The sequence below is a fragment of the Schistocerca serialis genome, chromosome 9 (assembly GCF_023864345.2).
Source record: "Schistocerca serialis cubense isolate TAMUIC-IGC-003099 chromosome 9, iqSchSeri2.2, whole genome shotgun sequence".
Classification (NCBI taxonomy): Eukaryota; Metazoa; Arthropoda; class Insecta; order Orthoptera; family Acrididae; genus Schistocerca; species Schistocerca serialis.
In genome coordinates, this window is record NC_064646.1 from 406415517 (window position 1) to 406428934 (window position 13418).

At 43.5% G+C, this 13418-nt stretch overlaps 1 protein-coding gene across 1 annotated transcript in view; it reads right to left on the reverse strand.

The window, feature by feature from the left end:
* LOC126419054 (uncharacterized) overlaps positions 1-13198 on the reverse strand; it is a 28427-nt gene extending 15229 nt beyond the window's left edge. Inside the window, exons 1-4 of the mRNA XM_050086128.1 lie at positions 13079-13198; positions 12773-12915; positions 12615-12674; positions 2696-3001 (exon numbers count right to left, since the gene is read on the reverse strand). Coding sequence (XP_049942085.1) covers positions 2696-3001; positions 12615-12674; positions 12773-12841 — 435 coding nt within the window. The 5' untranslated portion in view covers positions 12842-12915; positions 13079-13198. The remainder of the gene's footprint in view (positions 1-2695; positions 3002-12614; positions 12675-12772; positions 12916-13078) is intronic.
* Positions 13199-13418: the final 220 nt, after the last annotated feature.

Sequence of the window (13418 nt, forward strand, 5' to 3'; positions counted from 1 at the left end):
GAAAACAAAAAGGTGAAAGGGAAGTCAGAGCAGCAGAAGGACAGGAAGCAGAATGGGAAGGGGGAGAGTAAAGAACAGGAAGCAGGATGGGAGGAGGGAGAGGTTGGGGGGGGGGGGGGGACAGCAAGAGCAGAGGCATCCCAGAGATGCTACAAATATTGGGGCACTAGCACTGCCGCAGATCCTTCCTGATCCCCACACCATACCATGTTCACAGCACACTGGGGGCAGCACCAGGGGAAAACGACCAAACAAAATGTAGGGAAAAGATGGGGAAAACCTGGCCGGTGTGGAGGCATGGCCAAGGCCTCCATAACCAACACCAGTGCTAACCAAGGGACCGCAATTCCAGTGGGAAATTCAGGTACTTAAACCTGGGAGGACAAATCAATTTAGAGAAAACCGATGAGAGACATAACAATGTGAGGGTCGTACACTAAAACCCATGACAAGAAAGGTCGGAAGGCATATTTAGTGCAGAGGGCCAAAAGGCAGGGGCAGTCCAACAAAAATATGGATCACAGTGAGGGGGCCCCACAACTACAAACGGGGGAGAGGAACATGTCACTGTGGAGCAAAAACCCGTGAGTCAATTTAACATGACCAATATGAAGACAACAAAGGATAGTAAATACCCGCTGAGAGAGGCAGAGAGAAGAATGCCACGTGCTAGGAATCTCCTGGATTGTACGACGTTTATTAAACAGGGGGTAGTGCCGACCCCCTCCCCCCACCCCCTAGGAATCCGTCCACAATTGAGTAAAAAGGAATTTGATGTAAAGCCACAAAGCTGATCCCGGAGTGGTCACCGAGAACCGAGAACATGGGTCGGTGGCAGCCCCCCCCCCCCAGCCAGACCATCAGCTTGTTCATTATGCAGGATACCCATATGTCCTGGAACCCAAAGGAAATCAACCAAACAAGTAGCATCACGACGGCCATCAAGAAGGTCATGGATGGCAGAGACCAAGGGGTGTGGGAAAGACACCGAGTCTGTACAAAACAAAACTTGGGTGAGGGAGGACCTTTTAAATAAAGCAGAGGGCCTGATAGAAGGCCTGGCCATTAGTTATACAGTAAACACCCACATGGCAAGCAAAAGATGATGTTCCGTGTGAACAAAAGACATGTAAATGTATCTCACATGATCAGCAGATTCAGAGCCAGTGGCGTAAAAAAGAAATAGCATCCTGAAACTCCTGTAAGAGTGGAGAGTACAATGGGACACCACTGGAGTGATTGAGGCTTTCAGACTTTGAAAGTAAATATTGAAAACACCTCATCGGTGGCAGAACGTACAGCTTCACATCACGCCAATAAAACATAACCTTGACCTCCTCTGGGCGGCGGGGAGGGGGTGGGGGTTGTATCTCCCTCAAATGTCAGAATACGTCCTTACGACCTTTCTGAAGACACCAAATAAAATAAATTCACCGTCATTCCTGATTGGCCTGGAGTTCCTCATAAGTTTGAAGGATGAGGTCCCCATGAAAAATGACTCCCTGAACCATATTTAAAGACTGGTGGGGAGTAATGGACAATGGGATGTCACCAAGATGATCACAAGCATGAAGGGCAGAAGATGTTGCGATCAACAGTGAACGCAACCACATCTTACCAAGAGACTCCACCAAATCTGTTATCAATATTTTCCACAATAAATAATGGCTTGACGGCAACAAATGTGTCCCCATCAGTCCTAGTGCAGGCCAGGTAGCGGGGAAAAATGTTTCACTCCAAGCTGGCGAGATTGGCCCTCCTCCCAGATTGTAGAAAGTAAAGGGAAAGCCGTAGGGTCATAAGTAGCAGCATTATATGATCCACTGCAAAACTAAAGAGATGATTGTAGAAGAACAGCCAGATTTTTGAAGTTTAATGCATTTCATACACAAAGCATCCACCCTGATATCACTCACTTTGATCAGGGACTCTCCCTGTGGGCACTACCCAGCCACAGCAAGGGCCATCTAGCACAGCAGCCATTGCCAGAAGTTCCAATGCTCCAGAATGACAAGCAACCACTTCTAGGCATACATGGTGAGGCAACAGCTCAGGTATCACAAGTCTGATCCTTTTGTTGTCAAGGGGCACAGCAAATCGTCATAATAGTCAATTAGATAACATGCAACCAATAGTTGTGTAAAATACTGAAGTCACAAAAAAAAAGAACTAAGAAATTGTGAACAGCAGCATCTGACCCATTAATTTAGTCAATGTGAACACCAAACCAATACTGAAGCATTCCTCGAGTGCAATAATCAGTATGATGCCTGCATTGTCTTAGGAATCACCAACCTGTTCACCAGTAGTGATTTAGGCAATGGGAAACACAGATCTGGATGGTCAAACAAGGATTTGAATCCACTTCATCTAGGATTTTAATCAATGAGATCTCTTTCTCACTTTTATGATATCAATAATAAATTAGTGGTGCAACAAACTAACTCCAAGGAAAGAATATCCTACGACACTTCATTCTGACAAAATAGTGCATCATTATACTCCTGCCCTGTCATCAGTTGTGAACTGTCATTAGTTGTGTACTGTTAGAACTCAATTGTCTGACTTTGCAATCATTTACAGCTGATGTTCTTACACATATGAGGTTTATTCACACTAAATGTTTATGAGGAAACAAAGTACAACTTTCTCAGTATACTATAAATAATTTTATGAAATTCTTATTTTGACTTACCGATGCTTTCACTATGCAGCTAACATTGCTCGGATTAATTTTCAGTGGTGTGAACTTCACTTGATCTCCAACCAGTACAGACTGCATCCAAGAAATTCCATTGCCAGAAATGTCAACTCCAGCAATATGTACAGGTAGACAAGAAGATGACTGCTGTGTAAGGGATATGATTGGTTGATGATCCACCATTAGCAATGGTGGTGTAGCTGGACCACCTAGTTCTACCCCTAAGACTCGCCCCTTTAACGGCACATGGCGTTCCATAAAGGTTTTTGGAATGTCTTGAGGCCTTACAAAGCGTGAGAACTGAATAAAAAAGAGAAAAAAAAAATTATCACATTCCATCCTGGATTTTCCATTGTTTGGAAAAGAAAGTCACACACACAAATGCTGAAGATTTATTGCCACACATATGCAGACCTAATTTGGTATTAAACACATAAAGAGTCTTAAACTGTTTATAATACTCTATGATAGACCAGGGATGAATATAATCAGTGCATTTAGAAATATTTCTATACTTGCTTTGTAGTACTGAAGTAAATGTCTGCCCACTAAAAAACACTATTCTTACTGTACTCCACTCTTCATACATCCAAACATTATTTCTGAGAGTCTTTGTTGTGTTTATCTGCAACTCATCTCTGCTATATGGTAAGTAGCAAATATTCTTTACCTAATATTGACATATTGCATCCCGAATTTTCTACTGTTTGATTTCTTTTCATAAGTTAAACAAATCATGGGTTTTCTTAGCCTTCAAATTTTAAATATTCAGTTTCTGCATAGTCTACAATAAAAACAGATATAATTGTTGTGACTCGCCGATTATTCAAAGTGCCCCCGCGCAAGTACGCACATCCTCTACGTGCGGCGCTGTCTGCCAGCCATGCAGCAGCTGCGCCACCTAAGCGGCCAGCCGAGCAGCGGCCGCTAGACTGAGACTCAGTGTTTAATCGAATGCCGACTTGTACACAGTTCAACTTACTCAGTGACTTATATGTGTTGTTGTGTCGTCCGAAATATGTATTAAATTTGAAGATTTAACAATTGGCGACGAGGTAGTGGATTTTTCCTTTTCACCGTTGACTCACAGGGTTCCACTGCTACTGTCGAGCAGCTCTTGCAAAATCTCCTTGAACAGCAAACGCTTCTAACAGCGGCGATTCGCGATTTCGTCGCGGCGTCAAATGCGGGGCGTTTCTCGGCGTTGGCTGTACCTCCTTTTCCACCTTATGACGAGACGGCGGAAGACTGGTCTGATTATGAAAAACGTCTTCGACAGCATTTCTTGGCATTTCATGTCACGGACGAACAACCATGTACGTCTCTGTTCCTTTCCTGGATTTCACCTCAAATGTATCGGTTGTTGTCGCAATTGGCTCCTTTGAAGGATCCTGCGTCTTTGTCCTTTGCTGAAATGTGCTCCCTTCTGTCTGTCTATTTTCAAAAGCAAACGCATGTGGTAGCCTCTCGTGTTGCCTTTTATCGTTGTCAAAAACAACCAAATCAGTCCTATCGCGCTTGGGCTGTTGAACTTCACGGCCTCAGTCGAAAGTGTCAATTTGTTACTGACGTTCACAAAGAATCCTATGCCGATTCCATGGTACGGGATGCTATTATCCGGTCGGCACCCCACAAAGAAGTTCGGCAACGTGCCCTTCAGTTGGCGAATCCAACTCTAGATGAAGTTCTCTCGATTGCGCAGTCTTTTGAAATTTCTCGCGCCGCTGGGGCGCAAATAGAAGCGTGGGGTGACGTCGGGGAAATACAACCTCTGTGCGCTGTTGACCCGCCGGCCGACGTGGCCACAGTACGCTCCCACACGCCGCCTCGGCCTTGCCGTAAACAACCCACTAAGAAACTGCAGCAAAATCCCCGGCAACTTCCTTCATGTCCGCAGTGTTTTACGAAACACTCACGCGAGGATTGTCCCCAACGTTGGGCTGTGTGTCACAATTGCAAAAAGAAAGGTCATGTGTCTTCCGTTTGCAAATCCGACCGCATGCATGATGTTCATGAACATGACGCTGATTCTGATTCTGTGTTGTCTGTCAATTGCACTTCTTCCCTTTCAGGGAAGTTATTCCTCACTGTCCAAATCCTTGGTCGAGATGTTCGCATGCAAGTGGATACCGGTTCTGCTGCCACTATAATTAATTCACAGACGTATCTTCAGCTGGGTTCTCCACTCCTGTCCCCTGTCACTCGACAATTACGGACGTACAATAAACAGAAGATTTCTCTCTTGGGACAGTTTAATACTGAGGTATCTTACAAGTCCGTCGTTCGCACGGTTCCCATATTTGTGGTCGACCAGAGCAACGCAGAAAATCTTTTTGGTTTCGATGCCTTTCGCGTTTTTGGGTTCTCCATAGATGAATCTGTCAATATTGTCTCTGACGCTATTCCTTATGCTCAACTGGCTTCCTTGTTGCCGACATTTTCGTCCCTTTTTTCTCCTGGGTTAGGCCGTGCAAACGACTTTGAAGCTCATATCACGCTCAAACCCACTGCTCGGCCTAAGTTTTTTGGGGCTCGGCCCATTCCTGTGGCCCTTCGTGATCGGGTAAAACGGGAGTTGGATCGTCTCACTGCTTCAGGGGTCTTGCTTCCTGTCACTTCCAGTGAGTGGTCCTCTCCTGTCGTTGTCGTTGCTAAGCCCAATGGTGATATTCGTCTATGTGGCGATTTCAAAGCCACTGTAAATGCTCAATGCCTCATAGACACTTATCCTATGCCCCGTCCTGAAGAACTGTTCACTAAACTCGCTGGTGGACAGTATTTTTCTAAAATTGACCTGTCGGAAGCTTATCATCAACTTCCTCTCAACGCTGCTTCCTGGCAGTTTCTGGTCCTTAACACACCTTTCGGCCTCTATCAATACCAACGCTTGCCATTCGGGGTTGCTAGCGCCCCTGCTCTCTTTCAGTGATTCTTGGAACAATTATTGCTCCCTGTCCCGGGGTGTATCAATTACATGGACGACATTGTTGTCACTGGCTCCACCACTGAAGAACATCTTCAAAATCACCGCACACTTTTTAATGTCTTACAGACTGCCGGTCTTAAGTGTAATCTTCAGAAGTCCCAATTTTTTCAGGCATCTATCACGTACTTGGGGTTTCAACTCTCTCGGGATGGTATTCGTCCGCTTCAACACACTGTTGCTGCGATCGATGCCCTTCCTCGCCCTACATCTGTTAAGGAACTGCAGGCTTTCTTGGGGAAAATAGCATACTATCACAAGTTTTTACTGTCTGCGGCGTCGGTGGCTCAGCCGTTGCATAAAAACGTGCCTTTTCACTGGTCTGCATCATGTGACGCGGCTTTCCGGAAATTAAAGACTCTGCTGAAACAGGCCCCGTGCCTGGCTACTTATCGACCTGGCCAACATCTTGTTCTTGCCACAGACGCCTCTCAATACGGGGTTGGTGCAGTCCTTGCGCACCGTTTTTCTGACGGTTCGGAACAACCCATCGCTTATGCCTCCAAAACGCTCACAGATGCCCAACAGAAGTATTCTCAAATTGAGAAAGAAGCTTTGGCCATCATTTATGCTCTTCATAAGTTTGGTGTTTTTCTCTATGGCTCAAAATTTCATCTTGTTACGGATCACAAACCACTTGTTTCCTTGTTTCATCCATCAACATCACTTCCCGACAAGGCTGCACACCGCCTCCAGCGTTGGGCTCTTTACTTGTCCCGTTTCAATTATGAGATTCATTTCCGGCCAACGGCTCAACATGCGAATGCTGATGCTTTGTCTCGCCTTCCCATGGGTCCTGATCAGGCATTCGATAGGGACGAACTTTTGTGTTTCCACCTGGATGTTGCCGAGCAGCAGGTTGTGGACGGGTTTCCCATCACTGGGGACAGGCTGGCGGCTGCTACGGGTTCTGACCCTACCCTCTCCCGGGTTTTACGCTGTATTCAGAAGGGTTGGCCAGATCGCCCGTCCGCTAAGACTTCTGATCCGTTGCGGAAATACTACACTTTGCGCTACCGCCTCATGGCTAGGGATGGTGTTATCCTCCTCTCCACTGACAATGCTTCGCCGCGTGTTGTGGTACCTGCGTCTTTGCGTGCTTCAGTCTTGCGCCTCCTTCACCAGGGGCACTGGGGTGTGTCTCGCACAAAATCTCTGGCGCCCTGTCATGTGTACTGGCCTGGCATTGACTCTGAAATTGCACACATGGTAGCTGCCTGCGGCCCTTGTGCATCACAGGCCGCTGCCCCAAAGTCATCTTTGTCACCGTGGCCTTTGCCTGAGAAGCCCTGGGAGCGCATTCATGCTGACTTTGCGGGACCCTTTTTAGGTACTTATTGGCTCCTCGTAATTGACGCCTATTCTAACTTTCCTTTCATTGTCTGTTGCACGTCACCTACCACCGCGGCAACCACCAGTGCTCTCGCCCGCATTTTTTCTTTGGAAGGCCTCCCCTCTACTCTTGTTACTGATAATGGTCCACAATTTGCCTCTTCCGACTTTGCGGATTTTTGTGCTCGTCACGGCGTTACGCATGTCACGGCCCCGCCGTTCCATCCCCAATCCAACGGTGAGGCTGAACGACTGGTCCGCACATTTAAGGCTCAGATGCGGAAACTTCTGACTTCTTCTGCTGCTGATGATGATGATGCGCTTCTCCAGTTCCTGGCATCTTACCGTTTCACCCCCATGGGCGATCACAGCCCGGCTGAGCTCTTACATGGCCGACAGCCCCGCACGCTACTTCATCTTCTGCGGCCTCCCACCTCACGGCCGCGGGTGCCTTCACTTGGCCGGTTCACCGCCGACGACCTCGTCTGGGTACGGGGATATGGCAGGCAGCCAAAATGGAGCCCGGGCAACATCTTACGACACCGTGGCAGACGCCTGTATGAAATCCAGACGGACACGGGTGTTGCAGTGCGTCATTCGGACCAGCTTCGGCCTCGGGTGCCAGCAACGCCTGTTCCGAATGCCGCCACACCACCTTTGGCTCTACCTGATGCTCGGGATCTTGGCATCTCTCAATACTCACAATGCAGCCCTCTCACCGTCATCGCGATGCCAGCACCAGAACGGACGCCACCAGGAGACGTGCCCATGCAGGAACAGGAGGACCATCCTCTGTCAGAGTACATCTACTCGCCTCCTCCTCCAACGGATGCCGACACATCGCCCATGTCTCCTGTCATATCAACTGGACGTGCCGCAACGGGCAGATTGGTGCATGGGGCCCCAGCAGATTCGACCCCTACGTCTCCTGTCATCTCGACCCGTTATCATCGGGGACACTTCCGTCCGTACGGGAAGCCTCCTCCTCAAGACTTTACGGCGAGTCAAACAACGTCTATGGACGTTAGCCATCTCCAGGACACCTCCATCAAGACCAGTGCAACAATTTCAAAGGGGGGAAAAGTGTTGTGACTCGCCGATTATTCAAAGCGCCACCGTGCAAGTACGCACGTCCTCTACGTGCGGCGCTGTCTGCCAGCCATGCAGCAGCTGCGCCACCTAAGCGGCCAGCCGAGCAGCGGCCGCTAGACTGAGACTCAGTGTTTAATCGAATGCCGACTTGTACACAGGTCAACTTACTCAGTGACTTATATGTGTTGTTGTGTTGTCCGAAATATGTATTAAATTTGAAGATTTAACAATAATGTATGGTAAGAATACCAAAATTAAAGACTGGACCAATTTTATACTGCTGCACTACAATAGTAAGACCCGCCTGAAAAATGTTTAGGAAAGTCATACATTAAACAAGCTTCCCTAGTTAATTAACTGGTTTAACATATGAAACAGTTCTGCCTGAGGGCTGGTAGAAATTGGATATTTAATGATCTGCTATAGCTTTTCCATTGTTTGGGCACTGTCTGAATACAGCTGACCCTTTAACTTATTCCACAGAGAAAATTCAGTAGTATACATATCTGGTAATTATGGTGGCCAGAAGATATTACTGTCTTTTCTGATTATCCTCTCATCAAACACCTCGTGAAATCATGTCAAGGTTGAAACAGATTGATAATGTGGGACAGTTTTATTGTGGCCACTCCATACTTGCATTTTATTATCTCTAACATCAAATAACTGTCATGTGATTCATGAATATCTGATGATAAAAAAGAGTTAAAGCCATAGGCATAGTTACATGATAAATTAAAGTGTCCCACTGTGTTTTTTCCTTCTGTATGTCATGGCTAATCTCAGGAACTACTGTAGGGATTTTTAAACAGTATTCACAAATAGACCGATTCCTGAAGTTTGTGTACATCACTAAATATTATACACAAGTCAATTGGCTATAGATACTTAGTGCTACGTGTGCAAAGCTGGATCAGGTTGCTAGTAAAATATGAAGTATTTACACTCAATTTAAGAATTTAGAATTAAATAAAGATTTCATGCGACTGCATTCATCTGTATTGTCAGAAAGCATCATGATGACACCTTATGTAAGTTATCAGAAAGAAACAATTTAAAAATTCCACAAAGATAGCTACCCAGAATATATCAATGCCCAAATGTTAACAGTAACATAACACATTTCCACCAAAATTTGGTTTACGGGATGAACTAAGTGACAAGAAGTGAGTGAGATGTTATCCCAATTTCACATTCAAAAAGCAGAAGTAGCACTGACAATTGAACTCAAAAGTATGAAAGGTTTCTTACTAAAACATCAGCATTTCACAATAACAACAATAATGCAATGTACACTAATATTATATTCACCAAATTCCCAAAACACCAAAACATGCAGCATAGTGTCCAGGACGGTTCTTACCACTGACAGAACCTGGCCATCCTTCAACAATTCATTTCAAAATATACAAATATGAATGCTAGTTCGACCAGTCCAACTCTTTGAAGAGTATAGTGTAACATAGTTTCGCATGATAATTGTCAAATCCAAATTCTGAACAAAACAGCATATATAAATTTTTGCTTACTATCTTCTCAATCAGTGTTTATTCATCTATACTCATATCCACATACAAATAATATTGCCTGTTACATACCTTCATATTCTGAAAGGGAGCATTATACTGTGACATCTCCTGTGGATGTTTTAGTGAAAAACCATAAAATGAAAAAGATAGTTCCAAATACCATCAGAGCATTGAACTCTGGCTTTGTTCAATAAGTCTGAAGAGGACATATAAGCAATGGAACAGAAAGCCCTCTTGAGGAAAATGAAAAGTTGGTACCGATCATAAACTCTCTAAGAGCGAACATATAGAAAAAAATACACTGTCAAAATGGCTACCATACATTACAGTGAAAGAGGTTCAGGATCTGTGAATGATACGTTACTCTAAGCACAAGGAAGACACTTCAAAGAGATTGGTATGCTCGTGCTTATGGTTTATTGCCTTCAGAGGAAGGATGACTTCAAAGCACAGACAGAATAACAGTGGTGTGACCACAGTCAACAACAGCAAATACCATTCCTCACACCCATTTCTCAAAACTAGTTTTTAAGCAATTGCTACAAAAAATGCATATACCATATATGATGACACTATGCTTTGGTATTCCACCACCATATGCTACCTAGTAAGAGAGCTTCATAAAGAGAATATCTTTTAAGTCTCCTGAAAATGGAGCAGGCCATGCATAGCGCCACTATTACACGGTGCTGATCTCTTGGTATACTCTCGCAACTTTGCAAAAATTGCTCAGCAAGAAGTGCTAAATGATTTGCACCTCAGATAAAGCTTTTAGATTTGGTTAGCAGGTTGGGCAATACCACAAAGGCTGCCTTTCCATCATCCCCATCCGACCGCACCTTGCAATGGATGTTCAACAGGTCAAACTGAACACCTAACAACAGTACCAAGTATCAGATGGATCACATTACAATTGTATCCTCAAAGCTACTTACATACACATTTTTTGGGTCATTAATCTTCTGACTGATTTTATGCAACCTGCCATGAATTCCTGTCTCTTCACACCCTCCTCATCTCACAGTAGCACACGTACACAACATCCTAAATTACTTATTGGATACATTCCAACCTATGTCTTTCTGCACCCAATTTACCCTCTTCAACTCCATCCCGATGACTTAACATGTCCTACAGTCCTGCTCATTCTTCTTGCCAATGTTTTGCACATATATTTCTCTTTGCTGATTCTGTAGAGAACCATCTCACTTCCCAACAGTCCACTTAATTTTCAAGGTCATTTTATAGCACCACATCTTTAACACTTCAATTCTCTTCTTATCCAAAATTTCCCACTGGGCACGATTCATTTCCATACAGTCTTGTGCTCCATACATACATTCTCACATTTCTTCCTTAAATGATGACCTGTAAGATTTCAGTCCCTCAGTCTTGATAAGAAGCTAATGTTTTGATTTTAATTTTGTTTCATGGAAAATTGCAACAGTGATTCCTGAACATACTCTAAATAATGAAGCCAGTACTCAAACTGGTGAATAAAAGAAAGATGTTCTCACCTGTTCCTTTTGTTGTTAAATTTTCAGAGAAAATGTGAATTACACATGACAAGTTCTGACAGTATACAATGACATACAAGAAATGACCAATAAAAGCTAGGAATAGTTTTTGGGCTTTTATTTTTCTATTTTTTACTGTCCCTTATCAGCAATAGGGGCCTCTGTAATTTCCTTTCCTTAAAGTAAATCCGACCAACCAACCTAAAGTTTAGCAATTTCCTGTATGGAACCTGTTTTGAATGTCCCTTGTAAGTCTGTTATACAATGCTATACATTATAATACAAAAACATTTTGGTTGAAGGGATCTGAAGTCTTAAATGAACACATCAGTTTTTGGCCACTGACTATGTGTTAGGGTGGAAAAATCACAAAGTTCCACAAGGCACAAGGTGACGTTTACTAGGAATAGTGGAAGTTTGTCATTATTCTATCTATTCCTTTACCTTTTGTGGAATGTTCTTTTGATAGAGCCTTTAGCTAAATAATTCTGGATGTTTAAACATGAACTGATGACTTTATAGCAACATTTGTTCTCCTCAATTCCCCCGAACATGGCTTCACATAAAGAAAGATTTCAAATATTTTCGCCTGTGCGTTTATCATTTTTTCTTGTAGGTACATGAAAAACAGAAGTAAAGTTCTGTCTCCAATTAAAAATGATTTATGTATCATACCCTTCCAGCAAGCTATAAAGTCATTCTCCAAGTTTAAATAATTATGGACTGCCAAAATTAAATGTCAATTATGGATTTGAGGAATCATTGCTCCAGCACAAATTTCAATATCAGTTTTACACGTCCAAGATATGCGTGTCACAGCAAGTGGAAGTTTAGTTACACTGATCTGTTCCAACGAGAGTACTAGTTAAGTTACGGTAAGGTTTCCCTCCTGATTTAGTTCTGTGAAAGTAGCGTACAGCAATCCAGTGGGTATTTCTGGAAAGTAGCCATAACAGAAACTAAACTGCAAGGAAAATATGAGGAATACCAATGACAGTATGACAGGCAAGTTATAAAAAGTGAAACATGAGATTTTCTGCATCTGTCATTGAATAACAAAATGTCAGAAGAGCTCTAAATTAAATGCACAGCTTGAAACATTAATAGAAATGCTTTGTTTATCACCATTCATTACTAATTTCTTGTACCTACTGCAAAGTTATGTAATTCCACGAGAAATATTCTCAGAGGGCTTTATAAAATGACTGACCCTCCAAAATTTGCTAGCAATATTTTCTACAGCAATGTCAGTGGATGCATTTACAACTGCTCGCTTGTTATAGATTTGAGTTCCGGTACGACATTTGTCCACAGGCTCATTAAAAGCGTACACAGCTGGGATTTTTTCATGTGACCGTAATTTTCTCAAAATACACTGGATAATTTATCTTGATAACAACGTTGGCGATTATCAAATACAACGCTACAAAGTTTTAAGCAGCTTATGTTATAATAATTACCGGTCGCACACTTTTCAAGGCCACAACAAGTCCGATCACGCCCACAGAATATATGCCGATCTGAAATGTAGTACAAACACAAATTCAGCTGTTGCTACAACAATTTTTATGTTACTTTTACTGCTGATGATTACAAGTCATTCATGTGATTGCCTTACCTGTACACCTCTAATATTCTGTTCCACAATAACAGTAAATTTGTCAAACCAGTTTTGTTCGTTATCCATCGCAATAGCGTTGATTAAAAACGAGGTTTTACCTCGCCGATCGTAATTTCATATGGTCGATGTCCAGTGTTGGGCTGGAAAGCATTTAATTTTTAAAGCGAGACTATTTACAGGTGCTGACATCAAAATGTTGTTGATAGTTATCAAAGGTCGCATGCGAAGATGCTGTACTGTTTTATACGGTTAGTAGCTTTATGAACGGGCGAGATCAAAACATTGCACATATACAATATTTACCAACAAACAACTTTGGTCGTTCGAGGATGTTTCACATCAGTGGGGGCGTGTATCTATGTAGCTACTGCCTACTAGTAACCTTGGCGTATACGTCGATGTCCCTTCCATGCCACCCCAAACTCCAAAGGCATTAATGGCACAAGCATGACGTAATGCTAATCGCAACTACTGTGAGCTGGTTCAACAATAACATTCAAGGCAACTTACAGCTAGCTTATCGTCACTGATATTGGAGTTCAGAGTATCCTCTAGAAATTCTGGTTTCTCGAGGGTAAACAGGAGAAATCGGAGATACTACACTGCAAATTTCTGTAAATACAATTTCAGATATTCACGCGCC